Below are 22,500 nucleotides of genomic sequence, written 5' to 3'. Positions count from 1 at the left end.
AATAATTTACTCTGCACAGCTTGTGAAGAGTGCCCCTTTGGTCCACTTTACTGCGCGAACAGATGAAACGTTTGCTTTTTACATATTATGACGACATTTTCTTCAGAACCGCTATATTCTGCGATGTTCGTTTTAAAAATTTTGTAGAACAAATCAAGGGCTACAAATTTATAAAGGGGCTAAGGGGCTTAAGTCTTTTACAAAGCAAAACCCCTCGGGGTGGTAAACACCCGCTCTTCCTGCGCACCAGGGTGGGAAATGGATGCCTTTCATACGTCTGAAGGCTATAAAAAACGATCAACGTACACCTTTTTACTCAAACTATTAAAAAAAAAAAGTTTGCGCGGTGACATAATTCTAAGGAAGGATAAAATTGTGAATTTTCATTAGACTAACCTTCTGATGTTGTTTCCAATGGGATCTCTTTTCCCTTTCCCATACCATAAGCGCGCCAAGCTACGAGAATTTTGTCTTTAAACTCGTAATTGTTTCATTCGTTGATACCAATAATCTTTCTGTTGTCATCTACTTTGCTTCTTCTTCAACACTTTGCATGACAGCAACTCGAACTCCTTCTACCCCCCTATGCGAAAGAAGAGCACTCTTCAGTTGTTCGGCATTGGTCACGTCATTTCCTTCGTTTATGAAAGTTCTGACGTGATTCTTGCAGGTTGCAGCGAGCCTGTCTGCGGCACCTTTCAGAAAAGGCAATGCGCTTGATTTCGATTCCGGTGCAGGAGGATATCACTTGGCATGAGAGTACGGTGGACGACGAATGATAACATCCTGCGTTATCTTGGCGAACGAACTTCTTGTTAATCTCATTGTGCTCCAGCTTGATGGTATTCAGGACATCCTGCATGATTTTAACCACTGCAGCACTGCCTTGATTGCACGACTGGATTATGTGCAGAAAGCCCTGTCACTGGACTACCCCGTTCACACGACGGTAGACGACAGAAACGTGCCAGGAGATGCCTCGCTTACCAAACCAGTCTGTTTGGGACTCTCTGTATTTTTGTGGCAGGAACTTCATGGCCCAGTCGTTAATTATCAAGACAGTGTTGTCGTCAAGTTTCTCCAGTGCATCTATTCTCGCTTGGTCTTGGTTAGCTGATCTAAGGATGTGGCATTTCCAGGATATTATGGCCAGCTGGGCTGTCTGGAATATAAATAGCGCTTCGTCTTTCGCGCTCTGAGTCGGAAAGGTCGTCTCGCCAAGGACGCGTTCAATCTTTGCCAGAGTTTCCTGAAGACTTTGACAACGGCCACAAAGATGAGTGTGTTGGTGACTGCATTGTTGCTGGTAATCTGCATCACTACTGTCGCTAAGAGCAAACAACACACAGTGGTCTGCTACGTTAGAGAGGCTAGTGACATGAACCTATTGACAAAACAAAGTTGAGATTACTGTTTGTCTGTGCTTATACTTCAATATAATATTTAATCAAATGATTTTTTACTCTAACAAATATTATTAACGTAAGGGGGCGAATAACTTTTAACCTTAACCTTAGAAAAGACCACTATCCTCGTGCGGGCATTGTTAATCTCGAGAATTTATGTAAGCTAGTTACACGTGCACCATTTAGAGAAGAAAAAGAGTACAAAATATATATTTTTTTACGGAATGATTTTGTTGACGAGGTAAAATAAGTCCTTATTTTTAGTTTTATTCAAGCTGTCTTTCTGGCGTTAGAATTCACATTACCTTATAGTCCCCCTTCAAATACTGCTTGCTTGTCATAAGAGCTTGCACAACTGTAGTCTCCCACTCCTTTCCGGAACCTTTCCCCTATTTGGCGTATGAGGACCACGAGATCATCAAATGCGCGAGCACCTTCAGCTGCAAAATAATCTAAGCCCTGCAGTGATTTTCTTACAGAGGTACTGCACTCAGAGAGTACTCGTCTCATAGTAGTTTCCCTGAATGGTTTGAAGTTGGTCTCCAAACAGTACTGAGTGTACTGTTGTACCACTCGCTCGGGTATCATCATACGGATTGCGTTAGGTACTTGAATAACCTCACCAGACGAAAGCTTGAGATGTTTTTGCCCAAATGGAAGGTCCTGAACAAGATGCGGGCTCGTGATGAAACCAAGAAAGTGGCCAAGCTGCCTCAAGTCTACTCGTATTCGTGTGGTAGGCTGATGTGGAACTTAAGCGCCTCGGCCAGACTGTGATCGATGAAGATTAGCCATGAAGTATTGGTATCTCTCCTTGTCTGACGTTGTCTTGTTCGCTCAGAGGAATCACTCCAAGAAAGCCCTGGCTTTCCAAGCGGTTCAAGTTTGCATGCTACCAGGAACTCACTCAGCTTTTCGCGCGGCTTAGGTAAGATCACAGGTGTGGGCTCGTCACTCTGATTGGAAGCTGAGCTTATTGTGTCTGGTGACAGAAAGGTGTCATCAGTGATTGTAAGACGTCCAAGGCTTTCTGCGAACTCTTCAACAGGTAGACCGGAGAGCTGTTGAGCTGTTCTGTAACATACAAAAAAGACGTTTAGACATCAATGTTACTCCAATATTTCTGTTTATTTTGTCACAAGGCATTAGTTTTTTAGTATAGTTCGAAACTTAAATTATACATCATTTTAAAAAAGAAAATATGAATTTACATGCATACCACTATTATTATCATCAATAATTCCGCTCCGGCCAGACCGAAAGGAATTTAAAGAAACGAACAGTGACCTATTCGTCTTAAAATCATTTTCAGAGTCATTTTCAAAGTTTACAGCTATTCACAGTTACCCAGCCCTTTCGGAATTTCGACATTTGTTATGTTGGAATAACTGTCTGTACCCAAGGTTACCGTTTACTTACTTACATTTGCTTCTGAAGTCTCTAGTTCTACGCATAGAGAAAGAAAAATATCAATTTGGGGATAATTAGTTAATCCAATATTAAATTCTCTGAACTAACATTATAGGAATTGTATGGATGACAGTAAGGAGAATTTGATCTGGGAGTTAAAGGGTTAATCTTTTAGACTCTAACATTGGTATGGATATTGTCCATACAGTTCTTTATACATTTGCTCAGATGCCCACAATGAGAATTTTTTAATAATCCAGAGTTTCATGAGTTGGTGATCATGCCCTTTATTTTTGTGACCGTAATTTATGATTGTGGGGTGATATTCTATGGAGAAATTAGATGTTTGTCATACTAGGGGTCGGCTTCAGGGTTCAAGCAAAACTCGAACGTACCTTCATTCTGCAGCGTATAACCTCATGATTACTCATCCTTTACTTTTTAGTCAGGATGTTGGAAGCTGTTCGTTACGTTAATTAGTCGTAATTTGATTGACACCTATAAATGATTTCGTTTATCTATACATATCCAAACAATCATGTATGCGGCACGTGTTTTATCGCCCCATATATGGCATTGTTCCACGTGCTTACGACGGGACATTTTGTGTGTGTTCTTTTCGAATAAACTGGTAGCTTTGAGTGGGAGTTAATCGAAGTGTTGTAATAGAATCGATCAAGTGAATAAACCGTGACTTCTAAGGAAGCGTGGTGCAGCTTCTTCAAGTTTTCGACAAGGGAAGTACATGTGGCAATTTTGGAAGCTATTACCATCGCAACATTATTAAATTTCGAACGCTAGTGGCCCATTATTATTCTATTTCGAAGCTTTTTTCAATCACAACTGGTGAGACGAAGCGTAAGAAAATCACTATGCAAATGTACGAACTATTTTTTAAAGATGCATAGGGTAACATGAAATAACCTTTTTCTCAACCCAGTGGAATTGGGGCGTTATTTGAGTTTCCCTATAGCTGTTATCGTTATTTTTTTTTTTTTTTCTGCTTTTTCAACGTTTCATAACCGTGAAAAGATAGATCCTAAGGAATTTTCTATTGTAACTGAAATATTGGTAAATTCATGATTTGCATGAGAAAAATTTTACACTAATTTTGTGGGCCCTACTCGTTTCTTGGAGTAGTTTGTACCAAGTGTTCGTCAAGTAAAACGGACGGAATAAACCAAAGTGAACGGCGCGAGAGTAGCGGTGGACTGGAAACCTCTCTACTGCTATCGCGCCGTTAACTAATATAGCGCTTGGTTTTACAAACCGAACGCCTGGAAAACACTAAATTTGGAGTATTTTGCAGCAGGAACCAGTAATCTGATTGTAAATTGTTCTTTTCCTTTAAAAAAAATGAGTCTATCTAAAGCCTGTTCGCAATAAATATTTGGAACTTTTTTTTCGAAGAAAGAAATTTTGGGTACCAGCTTTGTTTTGCTGCCGAATGGTTTCAGACATAGCACATATAGGTTCATAGGTACACGTTTCATAAAATACCAAATTTAAATGCCAAAAACATTGCAACAGATTCTTTACAGTATGTTTCATAGTCATTTTTTTAATGAATATGTTACCGTTAGGAGTCTGGTGCAAAAGGGACAGGGCGCTATTGTACGTAGAGTTTAAATGCTGTATAATTTTGTTTCCTCTCTCTTCTTTCGTAATTTCATTACATTGGGAACAGACTCTGCATTTCGTTGTAACAGAAGACTCGTGAGTTAAAAACTTTCTCACTTTCTCACAACATCCAATCCAGTGTGGAATCATGATTACGCCGGTGAGCCGATAGGCGTAAATTTCATTGATCCTGGCGTCAATAACGAAGGATAAAGATTTCCCGGCAAAAGTAACCCATGGAAAACACTCTTTTTTTTTTATCTCGATCGCTCATTGGAGCGTTGAGGAGGGCGGCTCAATAATGGGCAAAGTTAAGAAAAGGCAAAGGCAAAACCCGCGGCAAAAATGGAAAACCGCAAAATGTGCTGAGGAGCAAGACAACGAATCGACAGAAAACTTTCAAATTATAATTTGAGGCGACTTCTTTGTCCGAAATCTGGGCGCCAGCGTGAAGCTCCGCCAATACTAGTCGCTTTCATAAAGGAATTTTTCTTGTCTTGACCAGAATGGTTCTCCTTCTTTCTTCTTTGGACCTGTTTTCCTTTTTTTTCCTTTTTTTTTTTTTTTTTTTTTTACCAAAACCTTTCTTCTGCTTTTGCTTTTTCTACGAGCAAACAACTTTTCCATGAGCAAAGAGCTTCCACGAGTGAATTTTGTAAAGTGCGCAAGGTAAACAAAATATGAAAAAAAAACAAAAAAACCAGCCCCATTTAGAGCGGTTGCCGCGAAAATTCCCCCAGGGGACCGGCCTTGGTCTGAGATTATGACACCTTCCTGGTTTATTAACTTTTCTTTGAAAATAAGTTTTTCCAAATTACTCAGGTGCTTTTAAAGATTTCATAAATTTTTTAATGGAAACGTTACGTTGAATGTTTGAGTTCAGTTTGGTCAAATAAAATAAAAATCGATTTTTTCGGCCTCTGAAGGTGAGAAGTAAGATAGACAGATAGACTGTGTTTTATTAAAATTACATTGCTGATAAAACTGAATTGCGTAACTTCACATTAATTAATTGTACAAACTGTTTCTGCAACACATATTTATGAAACTTGTTGCCGCTCTGTCGGTCTTACAACGATTAAGATTGAAATTCCTCTGTTTCCTAAAATTGTAATTAGCCTGATAACTTTTTGGGGTTAAAGAATGAATTTTGTTGTTTTTGTTTTCTAAAACTGATCGGAAAAGTGCCAATGTCAACTGTTCTTGGTGGGTTCTCAAGCTTGGGATGTTTGCTTGATCGAGGGCTTCTTTGTATGATGCTCCTGGGAAGATGCATGCGAGGGCTCTTTTCTGCACTCTCTCCAGATCGACTTGTAGATATTTCGGAAGTGCATGGTGGAACACTGGGCAGGCGTAGTCTAGGCAGGACCTGATGGTTGCGCAATAGATTGCTACAAGATCGATTGTAGGTACTTTAGCCCGCTTAAGTTGAATCAAAAAATAGTGTTTTGAGTTGGATTTCTTTTTTATTTCTGTAATATGGTTGTTCCAAGTTAGAGTTGAATTAATATTGAGTCCAAGAAGTTTAACACACTGCACAGATTCAATTAGTTCCCCGTCCACGTTGGTTTTTGGAAATTGGGGGTATTGAGGGCTAAAGCTGATCAACAGTTCTTTGGTTTTTGCGCAATTCAATTGAAATAGATTTTCCTCAGACCAGGACTGTACTTGGTCAACTGCACTTTGCGCGTGACTAATCTTTCCTTTCGGGACGGTTTCTGATACCGTCGTATCGTCAACGTATTTCCACAGATTAAAATTGTCGAGCGAAACTGACAAATCGTTTATCATTAAAAGGAAAAGCCAGGGGCCCAGTTTGGTTCCCTGTGGTACTCCGGCAGGCACTTTGCTCCACTCAGAGAAACAGTCATTGCCAAGTTTAACTCTCTGAGACCTATTTGAAAGGAAGTCAACTATCCAGTTAATAACGCTCTTCGGAATGTCCAGTTGATTCAGTTTTGATATTAGGATGGGCTGATCTATTAGGTCAAAGGCCTTTCGGTAATCAAAAAGAAGGACCCGAACTGACGCTCCGTTTCCGTCTGTTGCTTCAAGCCAATTGTGTATCATGCTTATGAGTGCCAGTACAGTGGATGATCCAGATACCGTTCCGAACTGATTTGGGTCCGCTACTTTTTCCACGGCCGGTTTGATGAAGTCAGAAAATATAAAATCCTCAGCAAGTTTTGATAACGCAGGTGTAAGTGAAGTTGGCCTTAGCTCCTTCTTGGGATCAGTCACTTGTTTTACCTTTGGGAGGGGTGTTATATTCGCCAATTTCCAAACTGACGGCAATTTTTGTTCTTTGTAGGAAGTGTTCAAAATGTCCGTTATGGGCTGTGCTAAAATTTCGGCGTATTCCTTTAGAACCCAATTAGGTATGCCGTCCGGGCCAGGAGCTTTGTGTTTGTTGAGGCGTTTCAGATTAATGTACACTCGATGTGTTGATATTTTAGGGAATTCGGCGCCTTCTCCTGTAGGAAGGAGAACAGACCTGTTCTCACAGTTGATAGCCAGATAAGACTGGAGCGATTCTAGAAGTGCTTCATTTATTGCACTGGCGATTTCTTGGGGGGACATGTTGGTGAATTGCTGTACATCGAGGGAGGACAGTAAATTGGGGTTTTGTTTTTTGGATCCACTCAGTTTATTTATCTCTTTCCACCACTGACGGGGATTCACACCTTTGAGATCTTGCACTTTTGAATAGAATCAATTAATGCAATATGGCCGCCGGCCACGGCGTCTTGACCTGCGTTATCTATTACCTTTCTTCGTTTACTCATGACTTGTTGTAAGTTTTTGTCTTTACTATATATTGCCTCACTGTCAAGTGATCCATTTAACATGCTGACGCGGAATGCTAAAACCTCTATGAATTCTACTGGAAAAGATTCTAACACTGGAAAAGACACAAACGCTTCGAGCACCGAGTTCGTTTCTCTAGCGACTCTGAGGGAGATGCTCCAGATGCAGGAACGGATGTTTAAGAACATGTTTGAGTCGGTTCTGTCTTCTGTAAATACAAGAATCGACAAGGTTGTCAAATCTGTCGCGGAACTAAAAGCGAGCCTAGAATATTCACAACAAGATATTGACGACTTGAAGGAAGCTGCAGACGCCATAGACGAAATGGAAGAAGAACTTGATGACATCCAAACAGGGTTACATAAACAAGAAGAAAAATTGGTATACCTTGAGAACCAAAGCCGTAGAAACAATGTCCGCATCGATAGAATTCCCGAACAACACAACGAGACCTGGCTGAATACTGAAACAAAGGTGAAGGAAGTACTACAGGAGAAACTAAACCTGAGCTTTGAGCCGATGATCGAGCGAGCGCATCGCACCGGAGCAAGACCAAGATCAGGTGCTGCTGATGGTATCAACACACGCCCAAGAACCATTGTGTGTCGTCTGCGCGACTGGAGGCAGAAGGATGATATTCTTAGAGCCGCCCGAAGGATAAAACCGTCTGGTATATTTGTGAATGAAGATCTCGCAAATGAGACCATCGAAAAGCGGAAAAGGCAGGTTGATGAGCTGAATGCGGCAAAGAGAGCCGGGAAGACGGCATACTTCGTGTTGGACAGACTTGTTATAAAGGAAAGACGTAGTGCAGAGCCCAGCTAAGTTTATTTACTAAATAACGATAATGTCGCGTACTAATTTACCGTTTAGTCACTTAGATGACAGTGACTTTGCTGCGGTGATTTATGAATTCAGAAATGGACCTGTTCATTTCGATCCCGAGAGACCATCTAACTTATTTATCAATCCTTTGAGTTCCGATTTTGAGCGGTTCTTAATTCGTTCGGATGATCTAGACCCTGACATACATTTTAATATTGACGGCGGGTGTTCTTATTATGTAGAAGATAAATTTAACGATACTCTTCAAAAAGAAATCATGATTAGTCGTGAACAATCGAATCATCTTTCATTGTTCCATTTAAATATTCGAAGCCTTCAAAAAAAGGTTGATGAACTATCGACCCTTCTAACCTCTCTAGATATAAAATTCTCCGTTGTTGGGATAACTGAAACCTGGTTAATGGATTCACCAGTTGGAGTCGAAATTGATGGTTATAACTTTGTTTACGAAAATCGCCCTGTTAAATCGGGTGGAGGTGTTGGCTTGTATGTATCAGACAATCTTGATTTTAGAATTCGCACCGATATTTATGCTGATGAAGCTGAGGTGATGGAAGCATTGTTCATTGAGATCATTCGACCCCATGAGAAAAATATCATTGTTGGTATAATTTATCGCCCTCCAAATCAAAATGTAAATGATTTCGTGACCAGAATGAACGAAATATTAGGGAAAATATCTCGGGACAACAAGATATGCTATATAATGGGAGATTTTAATTTGAATCTGCTAAAAAATCAAAACCACAACGCCACCGGGGAATTCCTAGATGGCCTTTATTCTCACCTGTTTTTTCCGTTAATCACGTTACCTTCCCGAATTACTTCTCACACTGCAACTCTGATTGACAACATTTTTTCTAACCATGTCGAGCACAGTTATTTGAAGTCTGGACTATTAATAACGGATATTTCGGACCATCTGCCTATCTTTTCCATTTGCTTCGATCATAAGTGTACCCGCGAACACCAAGAGAACATATTTGTCCGTGACAAAAGCGAGCTAAACATTTCTAACTTCCTAGAGGAATTAGATTGTATTGATTGGCTCAATATAGACGGGTATGATGATCCTAAAATCTGCTACAGCAAATTTCTTGAGCGATACACTAAAGCTTACGAAACACATTTTCCTTTGAAGAAACTGAAGCGTCGCCTTCACTTTAGGAAACCGTGGATATCCCAGGGCTTAATTAAATCTGTCAAGCAGAAAAACAAACTATACAAGCAGTATATTTCAAACCCCTCTCTCTGGAACGAAGCGAAATATAAAACATATAAGAACAAACTGAATCACTCCCTACGAATCGCGAAACGTTTATATTATGATAAGAGGCTAAGCGAGTCAAAATCCAATATAAGAGCCACTTGGCGTCTGCTAAATGAGGTACTAAACAGCAAGAAATTGAGACCTAAACCCAACTCTGTGTTTAAGGTTGATGATCAAGATATTTCTGACCCAATGGAGATTGCAAATCGATTTTGTCATTACTTCAGCAATATTGGACCAAACCTCGCTAAACGAATTCAATCTACGACCTCGTATAAGAATTTTCTTCCTGGTCATTTCCCTCAGTCAATGTTCCTAAATTTAGCAACTCAGGAGGAGATTATAGATATCGCATTTACGTTTCCGGCGGGAAAATCAGCTGGGTATGACAATATCCCTATGTCTATCATAAAGCGATCTATATGCAGCGTTTCCTCTCCATTAACACACATTGTAAATCTCTCCATTACTCATGGTATCGTTCCGGATGATTTGAAAATTGCTCGTGTCATACCTATGTTTAAATCAGGTGACAAAGCTCTCTTCAGCAACTACAGACCTATTTCTGTTCTACCGTGCTTTTCAAAGTTTTTGGAACGAATAATTTACAACCGTATTATGAATTATCTCAATGACTCCGATGTCTTATGTGATAATCAATATGGCTTTAGAAAAAATCGCTCTCCTAGCCTTGCGCTTATCGATTTGTGTAACAAAATTTCTTCTGCATTTGATAGAAAAGAACATGCCATTGGAGTATTCCTAGATCTTTCGAAAGCATTCGATACGGTAAATCACGACATTCTTTTTGACAAACTCAATCATTATGGGATCCGTGGTCTGGCACTAGAATGGGTCAAAAGTTATCTTTCTGAGAGGACACAATTTGTCGAATTTAATAACGTTAGATCTGCCCCACAGGAGATTCCCTGTGGGGTGCCTCAAGGTTCTATTCTTGGTCCCTTATTTTTTATCCTGTATGTTAATGATTTGAACAATGCTTCCCTGCTTGATGCAATCTTGTTTGCTGATGATACAAACTTATTTATCTCCCATAATGACCCTGTTTACCTAATTAACACATTAAATAGAGAATTAAACAAATTGTCAACCTGGTTTGCAGCAAACCGGCTCTCCTTGAATTTAGCCAAGACTAATTTTATGGTATTCAAGCCTTGGCAAAAGAAGCAATCCTTTGTATTTCAAGTTTTCATAAATGAGCAACCCATTCTTCGTGTTTCTGAGACCATGTTTTTGGGTGTTTTATTAGATGACAATTTGACCTGGAAATCGCATATATCCTTAACAGCAAATAAATTATCCAAATCTATAGGTATTATTCATAAATCTAGGTTTTTTCTCTCTACTCACTCCCTTCGTACTTTATACAATTCTATGATCCTTCCATATTTGTATTATTGCAATTTAGCTTGGGCTGGTACCTATAAGTCAAACCTTCAAAGAATTGTAACCTTACAGAAACGTGCGTTAAGAATAGTAAGCAATTCTACATACATTGCCCATACTGGCCCTATTTTAAAGGAACTTAAACTCTTAAAATTTCATGATATCCATTCGTTTCAATTAGGTACTTTTATGTTTTCATTCGAGAACTCTACACTCCCTTCCAAATTCAATAACTTTTTTTTACTGAATAGTCAAATCCACAGTTATAATACTAGGAATGCTCAGTCCTTCCGTTTGCCACTGTGCAGAACGAACACCAGGAAGTTTTCAATTTACTTTCAAGGTCCAAACTTTTATAATTCGTTAAATTCTGACATAACTAGTTCTCCCTCCTCCGCTTCTTTTAAAAGAAAGCTTAAGGAATTTCTTCTCTCTAAGTATTAGCTTCTGTAAGGCAGTAATTCTTAACTAACTTACTTAATATGTGTGTGCGTGTGTGTGTGTGTACGTGTGCGCGGTCAAAGTTAATTACCATAAGTCCATATTGTAATTCTAATATAAGATTAGTTATTTTAAGTGAGAAAGCCTGACTTGTTATAAGCCTCGTGGTTTCTTTCAGGTTTTCTCGCCATTTATTTTCTGTCATCAATTTTCTTCATTTTTTTTTCCATGTGTAAATGTCGTATATGGCAAATAAATATTGTATTGTATTGTATTGAAGTATAGTAGGCTGCTTTGCATAGTTTCCTTTCTCTATTGACAGCATTGCGGTAGAATCTGAAAACTGGACCCTTCTTGTTGGAATGAAATGCATTTTGACGCAAACGAATCAACTCCTCGAGTTTTATTGTCATCCAAGGGGCGTCCTTCGGGTAAACTTTAATCGACCTTTCTGGCATGATGTTATTTATGCCGTTTGTTATCAGTTCGTTGAAATTGCGGAGTTTTCCCTCACAGGAGCTTTGCATATTGATGCATGACCAGTCGACATTGCTGAGATAGCGGCCGAGACTTGTCTTCTTGCTTTCTCTCATATCCCTGATATTGATCTTTTTCCTGGTATGTTGGTTCAGTATCCTTTCCTTCGGCTTTACGATGACTGTGCTATGGTCTGACAGACCAAAGGGGGGAAAGCTCTCGGGCGTTGAGAAATGATTGCCCATGTTTGTTAGTATTAGATCAAGCGTGGCCTGGCCTCTTGTGGGGAATTTAACAAGCTGCTTTAATTTTAAATGGTTCCGCAAATGGCAAATATCAAGACGGTTAAAATCGCCAGTGACAATAATTCCACAATTTGGATACAAAGATTCGGCTGATTTCAAACTGTCAAATAGATGGTTGAGCAAATTCTGACTGTCGGATTCTGCTGGACTGTTACGGCCTGGGTAGTAAACGACGGCCAGCAAGATGCAAGAAAAACCGCGGGGAGAGCGTGATGGATCTAATTTGAGCCAGATTATTTCATGGTCGTTACAGCAACGTAACTTCTCGGGAATTTCATATTTGACGTCCTCCTTAACATATGCACAGACTCCTCCATGCTCGTGAGATGATCGGTCATTCCGTGTGATGTTATATCCTTCAATGTTTACAACTGTGTCGCTGATGTGGTCTTTCAGCCAGGTTTCTGTAATGCAGCAGACCTGAATTTTTTCCCTTAAGATTAGTTCTTCAACTTCACTCAGCTCAGGAACCAGTGACATAGTATTCGCTAACATAATGGTTGGTACGAAATGGCTGGTGTTTTGCTTTTGCATTTTGCCATTCTTTGTTGGAATTGTAATCAAATTATTGATGTTTCTTCCCGGTGCCCGTTGATAACTTCTTTGCAAGTGTCGTGTTTTCAGCGATTGATTGGATATAATTACTGGTATTCGGTGCTTTCCTGCTCTCTTTCCACGATATCTCAGAATTCCAGCAAGTTTTAACGAGCCTAGAGCATTAGAAGGTGGCGGTATTGAGATGGTACGGCGAATATTGAGAAGATCTTGGCGTGAATAACAGAGTCTCGTGCAGTCGTTAGTATGCAAATTGGAAAGACAAACTGAATTCCCGCGAATTTTAAAACTTGGAGGATGATTTATGGTTCCATCTGTTTGCCAGTTTCGTTTATGTAAGGAAGAGCTTGGGCCCGGGTTGGTTGCAACATCCATATACTTAGTTATTTCAATCGGAGGATCGTGTCCGGGAATGCTGAGGGAAACAAAGCCATGTTTTCTCCAAACGCAAATTGCACGGCCTGTTCGATGGAAACCGGTTGAACCGCTAATGTTGACAGACGTTAATACTTGAGATATCTGATAGGGATATTCGATTTGGTCTTGTAGTGGCAAGTCTTGCAGCTGATTAACTGGTAAAATACCAGTATAAGATACTAAAAACAAGCACAAAAGTGCAGAACGAAAAAGATTCGTGGCTGCCATTTTGGCGCCTGCGCAGAATTCTCTAACCTTAATACAAGATGACTGCATAATCCTTTAACTCCCAATATCTCATTAATAATTCTCCTTACTGTCTGCCAAACGATTCTCATTGTGTAAGTTTGGAGAATTTGGTATCGGATCATTTAGTAATTCCATATTTGATATTTTTTCCATTCTTACCACTTGTCTGGATAGTTTGGTATAGATATAGTATGGAGAAATTCTGCTCTGGTCACTCACGGGAGTTAAAGGGAAAATGCAGTGCCGCTTGAGACAGGTTCGACTGTATTTCAAAACTGAATTCTCTTGTCCGCCAAGGTGTGAATAGCCAATTTTAACATGTCATGTCACCATAATGACTCGCAATATCTTTTTGGCGCTCTCAAATTTTAGCCGCCCAAACATCTCCTGATTTCAGTTACACGTCATTCTAAGCGAAGAAAAATGAAAAAAAGGAAAAAAAAAGCAAGGTAAGGTTAGTTTGGCCCATTTTTATTTTTATTTTTTTTTAAGTGACTTAAAAACTAAGCTCCATATGATGCATTTGTCAAGTATTTTAATTGTGTACTTCAAACAGTAAACGGTACCTGTGATCTGCAAGACCCTTCGTTGCAGAAGCATACCATAACAAAACCACTCAATTAGAAAGCATGAGTTTCATTGCTTGGATTTATATTTCAGTGGGAGCCCTTTACCATGATTACTATGAATTTAAAAAAATTAAATAAAACATTAACAAAGAAAATGCCGCTTAAAAGCGTAAAAATTAATATAAATAAGATAATCACCTACGCTACGAGAATGTAACAACTAAAACTCGAGCAAGCATAATAAGCGCCCCTGACATCAAATGGTGAGGTACTTAATCACCAAACTCTGAGGTATTCACATTCTTAATAATCTTAATGTTGCGGGGAAAGCCGTCATAGGTTTCGGCACCTCTAAAAGCGAAAGACCACCAATCGGTAGACAGTCTGCATTTGGTAGACATAACCTATAATTATTTCGAGATTTTCTCCTGCTAATTCTAAAACAATTGGTGAATTTTGTGGTTCAGCCGCTTGGTGCTAAAATGGACCATCACAACGTTATTCAAGAAAGTTTTACATTATGCATGTACACTAAGCCATACTAGTAAGTGTTTGCCTTCTGATACTCGTTTTAATACAAAGCAAACCTTGCCCTCTTATTAAAATCAAAATCAGATTCCAATAACCTCAAGTTAATTATTGAATCCCCCTGAAATCTTGGAGCTTAAGGGCAGAAAACTAAATGTGTCATTCACTTTGGAATATCTCACAAAGGCCTGAAACTTCTTTATCGCTAACGTTTCCAACTTCTAGAACACATAAAAGGTGAGATATAATTTTTTTCCAGATGATCGAGGGCAATTATTACCAATCTTAGCTCGCTTACTTTCTGAGATAAGCACTAAAGCAAAAATACAGTAGAGTGTAAGCATTTTTAACGGGAGGACTCTTGAAAGCTAGTTATAATTTTCTGAATCAGCATCGATTTAGTCTGTGCTGCAGTAACGGAGGTAACATGCGGGTGTGCCAGTTATGTAGTAAACATAGTAACCGCCGCAATTTATCACTTTGACGGAACTTGACCAGTGGCAACAGTCTGACACCCAGTGGAAGCAAACTGTCCCGTTTACCTGACCATCATCTACTGTAGGATGTGTACTATTTAGCCATCCGGAAGCGTGAGTGTTACATTGGTTTTTAGGTGGACATGAAGTAGGCATTCTTGTACCTGCTGCTCCTTCCAGACGGTACCAACCCTTGAGTCCGCCGTCACAAACCGTGTTTTGATTGGTGTAATTTATCCTTCTGTCTGCTCCCGTCAGACTTTGATAGTTTTGACATTCTAAAATGGGCAAAGAAGAAATGATTTAAGAAATTCAAAAACAGAGAAATAAACCTTCAAATGCAATTTATTTACCTAGACAGGCTGACCCCGTTCAGCTTAAAGCTGGTTGAAATGGGGACCTGTATAAACGATAACACGGCCAGACCACAACACTGGGAGCAACTTTCCCTCCCCTTTTCGAGAAGTGCGAGGGCTCTCTTTAACGTTCCTTACTAACCAGTACAGAAAAGATGAAGGAGACGTGAACTAGGGTTTATTGTGTTTATCCGAGAAGAGAAGAATGTCCAAACATTTTCACATATCATACACACATTCTCAGTTATTTTAAGACCCTAAGTATAAGTAAGGTCTGGTGCTTGAACCCTTCATCTCCCGCACAGTAGTCGGAGCTCTACAATGTGGCCTAACCATTACGATACAGATCGGAGCCGCCAATGTACTCCCTCTGAGTTATTTCATTGTGCAGTAATCCTTACTGTTATAAGTTTTGTTTCCTCTGGGATCAAAGTGGGAAACCTCTTCAACAGAAGAACACACGATTCGCTTCAGCTCACTTCACTTGCACAGCCAGCTGGATCAAAAATTTCCACGTAAAATTGGTTCTATTTTGTGCAAGTTGCTTGATCACCTTCTGTATGATTATTTATAACTACCCGACGGCGAGCTCCTGCTTCAGAAGATAGTAACAGGAACAGCTGTAGGATTTTACACCAAGAAATAAGATACGAAATTCAGATTTAGAAGACCTGAGGCACTAACCTGACGGGCTCGCAAAGTTGCAAGATCTTCCATCCCCTACGTACGGATGGCGACATGAGCAGGTGAAGGACCCCACAGTATTGGTACATAAAGCCAAATCATGGCAGTCGTGCTCGCTGCTGGCACACTCATCAACATCTGTTGATATAAATTGGCAGGTTGATACAGATAATAAATGAGAAAGGAACAGTGAGAGACTTGCCGGATTTTCATATTTGCTATGAATCCGACGGATGATAAATTGGCCCATGGATGTCGAAACTTGCTTGACGAAAGGCCAAATTTGACTTGTAATTGAGCATTTGTGGTGTAAATATGGAAGCTCACACGTAAAACCTCTTCTACCTTTGCAAGTATGTCCATCTCCAGAAAAACCAATTTTGCAAGAACAACTATACGATCCCAGAGTGTTTTTGCAGTCGGCGTTCTCATTACAAATACGAATGGAGGTAGTGCATTCGTCAGCATCTGTTAAAGAATGAAAAAAACTCTTTTAAAGCTAAAATATTCATTGATCCTGAAGCACTTTTATTCGGAAACTTATTATTTTTGTTTTTATGTTCTTTTTATATCTCTTATTTTGATTTGCTAACATGAATATTCCTTTAATTTCAGTTTTCTTATCGCGAATCTTATGTTAGTTCACTCTGATTTCAACTTGGGAAATAAGGACGCCGCTTTGGCAGATAGTTATTTTAGAGGAATCAGACATCTCTCGGAGTGCATTTTGAACCTGACATCTCAAGAACTTAGGTAACCTTAGTTGTTTTTTTTTTTGCTCTATGTATGATGTTTTTGATAACCCGCCTACTGATACCTTTATAAGAGGGCTGATACTAGTTTCGTAACCAGGCCTCTAACGGCCAATTTCAGTTCTAGTTACACGGTAGGACCTGGGCACGAGGTCAGGCATATAAAGAAGTTCCTTGCTGGTTCGAAACTAGTCACCTCAAGTGTGGAAGTGCTGAAGAGTGATATAAAAATAAATGAGGGAAAAAGTTTATGACGTTTTGGGAAAATTCCAACCTTTCTTCAACATAGTTACAGTCTTTCTTCGGACAACTCTCACCCAGACGACCAGACTAACGATCGATTATACCTAGCACAAAGGCTAACAAAGGCTTCTGCTTTACTGTCTTACTCTACCTTCTGTTTTCATGTCACAATGAGCCAACACAGGAGTGTCAAGTATGATGAAATTCAACCAGTATTTGCCGCTGACCGCTTTTCCACCTTCACTCGCCTTGATTTCCTTACACGAGTCTGCAGGCAGTTCTGGAATGGCACCGAGAATAGCTAGAAAACAAAAAGAGTAAAAGAGACACTATGTCTTTCCATTTAGGACAGTTGGCCAAATCATTTTGCCTTAACGCTCACCTCTCTTCGTATCTCGTCTGAAGTAATATCTCTCAGAGCTGGGTACAAAATCTTCAGGTCTGGCCTCCTTTGTGCGGTTACTCAGCTCACATTTGTCTTGGGTGAACACATAGTTTAAGCTTTGGCATCTGACATCACGATAACATTCCCGCAAACACACATCACCGAATGCTGCTCCAATGATTGTTTTAAAAATGTGTTTTTGAATCATCTTACCAAAGATGGAGACTTCACGTGTATCAAGGTGGTACTGAGTAACAACTGAGTGAAACGATACCAACATGAAGAGGAGAACTGGTAAATGAAAGAACTCTTGGACTCCCATTGTGGTTATATAATCTCACCTGAGATGAAATCATGAAGTTTGAGAGCACAGTGATATACAAATATGTGGCCGTCCACAGAAAAACAGGGAATACGTAGTATACGGTACCTGCAGAGGCACTTATTGTTTGGCTGTTTTCCAAGCAGTATGACATATCGCACACACACATGACTAGGGGTATGTCATGGATGCTACAAATTTGAGGCTTGATGTGAAAAGGCACGAGTTAGGTATGGCACGAGTCGATAGGACACGGATACTAAAACAGTCCCATTACGCGTTCGTCTATGGCTTAATCAAAAGTTTTACTTATTTTTTTCTAATAAGAAGTTGTCAATGCTTTTTAAATGCAATCCCTTACTGGCAGAAACAGTTTTAACTAAGTACGGCGAGCGGTCGTCGTCCCTATGCATGCATGCAAAAAAAGAAAAAACACAGACAACTAAATATAAAGTATCAGACTCCTTTAAGACTCATTCCCTAATGTCTTAGCAGCTCTTTCTTCCGATCTAAACATTCACGCTAGTCTTTAAAAATAGCACACAGTTCGCCGCCCATGATAAAGTTTATGAAAATTTCCCAAAATGATTTCGTTAGTTTAGCTCTGTCCTATCATGATGATAACAGATCCATAAGGTACTTCTCTTATGCTATGAACTTGCCTGAGCGAGTATCGCAGTCCTCCTTCACTTTTCAAAATCGATAAAGAGATCTTTGGAAACAAATTGACTTCAAATGGAACTTAACTAGTATTGAAAGAAGAACTTTACAGACCTCAACATGCTTAAATGATAAAATTATGAAACCTGATGCTCTTTTTTAAACTTCTTTTAATGCCACCTGCAGACTTCCTTTGTAAAAATTTTGGCTGAGATCCACGCAGAATTTCCTTTTTCTTCGAAATTCAAAATATGATATCGCTGTTATAATGCAAGTAAATGACAACGAAACTCTTGGCTTTATCTGATAGAAACATTTTTCAAAATTCGTTGGCTTTTCAAAACTCGTTCCTTGTTATCTTTCGTCATGACACAGCTATAATATTGTTCTTGTTAGGAATAGGGCAGAACTGCAAACGTATTTTTAAGTAGTTCATGACATTAAGGCCGAACACATTTTGGTCCTTAAGTCATGAACGACAGCTGTCTCTAAAGAACTCTTGGACTCCCATTGTAGTTATATAAACTCACCTGAAATGAAATTATAAAGTTTGAGAGCACAAATATGAGGATATCCACAGAAAAACAGGAAATACGATAACTGCAGAGGCACTTATTGTTCAGCTGTTTTCCAAGCAGTATGACATATCGCAAACACGCATGACGAGGGATATGTCATGCATGCGACAAATAAGCTTGGTGTGAAAAAGCAAGCGTTAGATACGGCAAGAGTCGATAAGACACGGGTACTATAAAAGTCCCATTGCACGTTTGTCTATGGCTTAATCAAAAGTTTTACTTATTTTCTTCCAATACGAAGTTTTCAAAGCTTTTTTAATGCAATTCCTCAAAGGCAGAAGTAGTTTGTACTAAGTACATCGAACGGTCGTCGTCCCGATGCATGCAAAAAAAAAAAAAAGAAAACCGACATCGAAATACTAAGTAACATACTCCTCTAAGACTCTCTCTCCTGATCCAAGCATTCACGCTATACTTTTAAAATAGCACACAGTTCTGCCCTGACAACGCGTATTAAAAATTTCCCAAAATGATATCTTTGGTTTAGCTCTGTCCTATCATGATGATAACAGAACCATAAGGTACTTTTCCTATGCTATCCTACTTACTGAGTGAATATCGCAGTCTTCCTTCACTTTTCAAAATCGACAAAGAGGTCTTTGGAAACAAATTGACTTTAAATTGAACTTGACTTATATTGAAAGAGGAACTTTACGGACCCCAACATGCTTAAATGATGAAACTATGAAACACAATGCTCTTTTTGAAACTTCTTTTAATACCACCTGCAGACTTTCTTTGAAAACAGTCTGGCTGAGATCCCCGCAGAATTTCCGTCTTCTTGGAAATTCAAAATACGACATCGTTGTCATAATGTAAGTAAATAGCAACGAAACTCTTTGTTTCATTTAAAATAAAAGCATTTTTTCAGAATTCTTTGGCTTTTCTAAACTCTCTTCTTATTATCGTTCGTTTGACACAGCTATAATATTTTTCTTGTTAGGAATAGTGCAGAACTGTGAACGTGTTTTTCGTTAGATGATGACATTAAGGCTGAACGCATTTTGGTCCTTACGTCATGAACGAAAGCTAAATAATTTCCCGTCCAACCCGACATAAAAGCATTTAATAGTATGATTGCTGCTCTCTCTCTTCATTCCTCATACTTGTTTATGCGCTAGTAGTGTTATTGACCTCCTATGTTCATTTTTATATCAGAATGTGAGACCTCAAATAATTAATGTCTCTAAATTTCACTTTGACAAGAGGCAACTCTTTGCCATCACTTTTCTTGAGAGTTCTGCCTTTATGTTTTAGATTTTTTTTTCTTGCTCTACACTGCGGTCGCTGCTGAGACCTAAAAACCATGGCTGATCTCAGAAAGGAGCGAGTTTAAGAGATAACTGAAGTTTTTATCTTTACAGTCCAACATTATCAAACCAGCGGGCGCCGGTGAAGCTTATTAGCATCCTAATTAGAGTTGAAATTTTGAAAGCACAGTGATACAAATATGTGGCCGTCTACAGAACACCAGGGAATACGATAACTGCAGAGCCACTTATTATTTGGCTTTATTCCAAGTGGTATGACATATCGCACTCTCACGACAAGCGATATGACATGCCTACGACAAATTTAAAGCTTGATGTGAAAAGGCGTGCATTAGATATGGCACGGGTCCATGAGACACGGAAATAGAAGTGTCAGAGCTTCTTAAATGCAATTCCTCAAGGGCAGAAACAGTTTTTACTTAGTACAAAGAACGGTCGTCGTCCCAACGCACGCAAACTGGAAACAGACATCTAAATAACAAAGGAACCGAATTCTTTAAGACCCATTCCCTAATGTATTAGTAGCTCTTTCTTCTGATTCAAACATTCACGCTCTACTTTTAAAATAGCACACAGTTCGCCGCCCCTGAAAACGCTGATAAAAATTTCCCAAAATGATATTGTTGGTTTTGCTTCATCTTATCATAATGATAACAAACCATAAGGTACTTCTACTATGCTGTGAACCTGCCTAAATGAGTATCGCAGTCTTCTTTTCCTTTTCAAGATCGAAAAACTGATCGTTGGGAGAGAAATGACTTTGAAACTAAGCCTGCGTTGAAATTGGAACTTTATATGGGCCAGAACATGCGCAAGTGGTGTCACTATGTAACAGGATGCTTTATCTCAAAAGTTTTAATGCCACCAGCGGACTTTCCAAGACCTATTTTAGCCGAAAGTCAAAACATGATATCGTCGTTAATTATAATAAATGTAAATAAACGGCAGCGAAACTCTTAGTTATATATTCTGAGAAAATATCACGGAAAAAATCGGACTTTCATAACTCGTTTCTTTTCATCTGTCACTATGATACAGCTATGAAAGTTTTCTTTTTGACCGAAAAGGAGGGCAGATTTTGGTACCCAGGTCATTATTTAGAGACCGAGAGTGGGTAGATCCTTGGGGCATGATCGACAGAAAAATGAGAATTCAGTTCGGCTCGACCTGATTTAGCCAAAAAGTCCTATAGGTATTTTACTACGTGAATTCAATTCTTTATCTTTGTTCCTTATTTAAGCATTTTGCCCAAACCGATGAAGATCATAGTCTGATGTATTGGTAATTACTTGGGTGATTAGGGTTGGTAATTTTTATGAACTACTATTTCCATATTAAAATGTGAGACAGATAGGGCAATCTAAAAACTTGGATTCGATTTTCACTTTGACAAAAGTGCGCGGTTTTTTTGCAGCACATTTCTTGAGAGTTTTGTCGTAAATCTTTTGCTTTTTTTTTTCTTTTCTTACTCTTAAGTGCAATCACTGATGGAACCTAAAAATCATGGCTCGTGACAAAACGTAGCGTGCTTAAGAGTAAAGTCAAGTGTGAGCTAGTGTATAGTCCAAAATTATCAAACTAGCAGGTGCAACACTTCTCTCAAAAGTGTATGAATAATTTAACAAAAGGAGGTTCTGACATCAGCGAATCATGTTTTGAAAGAAAAATCGCGTATGAGAGCTTCACTTTTTTATGATAGAGCCGTGAGTTAAATCAGGCTTTAAGTCTGTAGTTCATTATACATTGCTAAACTGGCTTCTTTAGAATATCCCTTGAAATAATTTGACTTGGCCTCCTGAGGAAAGCCTCCGTGGTCAGCCGCATAACAAAGAACCAACTAATTTAAAACCATCCAAGATGAAGCCATAGGCTCAACTTCTCATAGTCTTCTTGTGATACATATTAAATAAAATTAATCTTTTAGAAAGAACTTTTGTACTTACCCAAGACCGTTCCCCGTAACTGGCAACTTCAGGTCATCATCGTTTTTTCCGTTGTGTGAGTAGAGTTTCTGTCAGCTGAATTAAACGCAAACTTCTGGCTAATTTTTTTAGTTGATTACACTAAATTATACTGTCATGCAAATTATTTGACGTCTGGTCTCTCCGCCAAAATTAAGTCGCAGTATGAATTTTTAGTAAAGTAAAACAGACACAGCAGGTATTTTCTTCATTGCGTATTAAATAACTACTTTTTGATCAACACCAGAGAATCCTCTATGTGAGACTAAGTGGATCAAAGTTTTGCAGTGGAAGAAAATAATAAATTTGCATATAATTAAAATCTTTTTTTCCACGATGGGGTAGCTTTGGATCGCGACGTCTCGATCGCTAGCATCTGACCGCATGGTTTTTCCGCACGGTCAAAGAGCACAACTGCAGGCGTATCCATTCGACCTTATCACCTGAAGAAGGATTGTAGCATACGCATTCGATTCACATCGTATACAACTGTGTTCATCACGA

General features: G+C 39.1%; 2 protein-coding genes across 3 annotated transcripts in view; one reads left to right on the top strand and one right to left on the bottom strand.

Moving 5' to 3' along the window:
* LOC149052461 (germinal-center associated nuclear protein-like) overlaps window positions 1–1,631 on the top strand; it is a 37,820-nt gene extending 36,189 nt beyond the window's left edge. The window contains exon 27 of the mRNA XM_089181005.1: window positions 1–1,631. This exon is cut by the window's left edge and continues 917 nt beyond it. The gene's annotated coding sequence lies outside the window, so the exon portion shown is untranslated.
* Window positions 1,632–13,664: 12,033 nt separating this feature from the next.
* LOC149052460 (uromodulin-like) lies at window positions 13,665–22,065 on the bottom strand. Of its 2 annotated transcripts, XM_089204294.1 has the most exons (6): window positions 21,979–22,065; window positions 17,202–17,545; window positions 16,971–17,120; window positions 16,170–16,292; window positions 15,825–15,962; window positions 13,665–15,062 (listed from the first exon to the last, which is right to left on the bottom strand). In XM_089204294.1, the coding sequence occupies exons 2-6, from the start codon at window positions 17,524–17,526 to the stop codon at window positions 14,707–14,709; spliced, it is 1,092 nt and encodes a 363-aa protein (XP_089060420.1). In that variant the 5' UTR covers window positions 17,527–17,545; window positions 21,979–22,065; the 3' UTR covers window positions 13,665–14,706. The 2 variants fall into 2 exon arrangements, with proteins under 2 accessions (XP_089060420.1, XP_089060424.1); XM_089204298.1 differs by lacking the exon at window positions 21,979–22,065 and having other exon boundaries at window positions 17,418–18,493.
* Window positions 22,066–22,500: the final 435 nt, after the last annotated feature.

The sequence above is a fragment of the Pocillopora damicornis genome, chromosome 1 (genome assembly GCF_964200805.1).
Source record: "Pocillopora damicornis chromosome 1, jaPocDami1.2, whole genome shotgun sequence".
NCBI classification, from domain to species: Eukaryota; Metazoa; Cnidaria; class Anthozoa; order Scleractinia; family Pocilloporidae; genus Pocillopora; species Pocillopora damicornis.
Note: the sequence above shows the minus strand (reverse complement) of the source record. Positions and strands in the feature narration are given on the sequence as shown.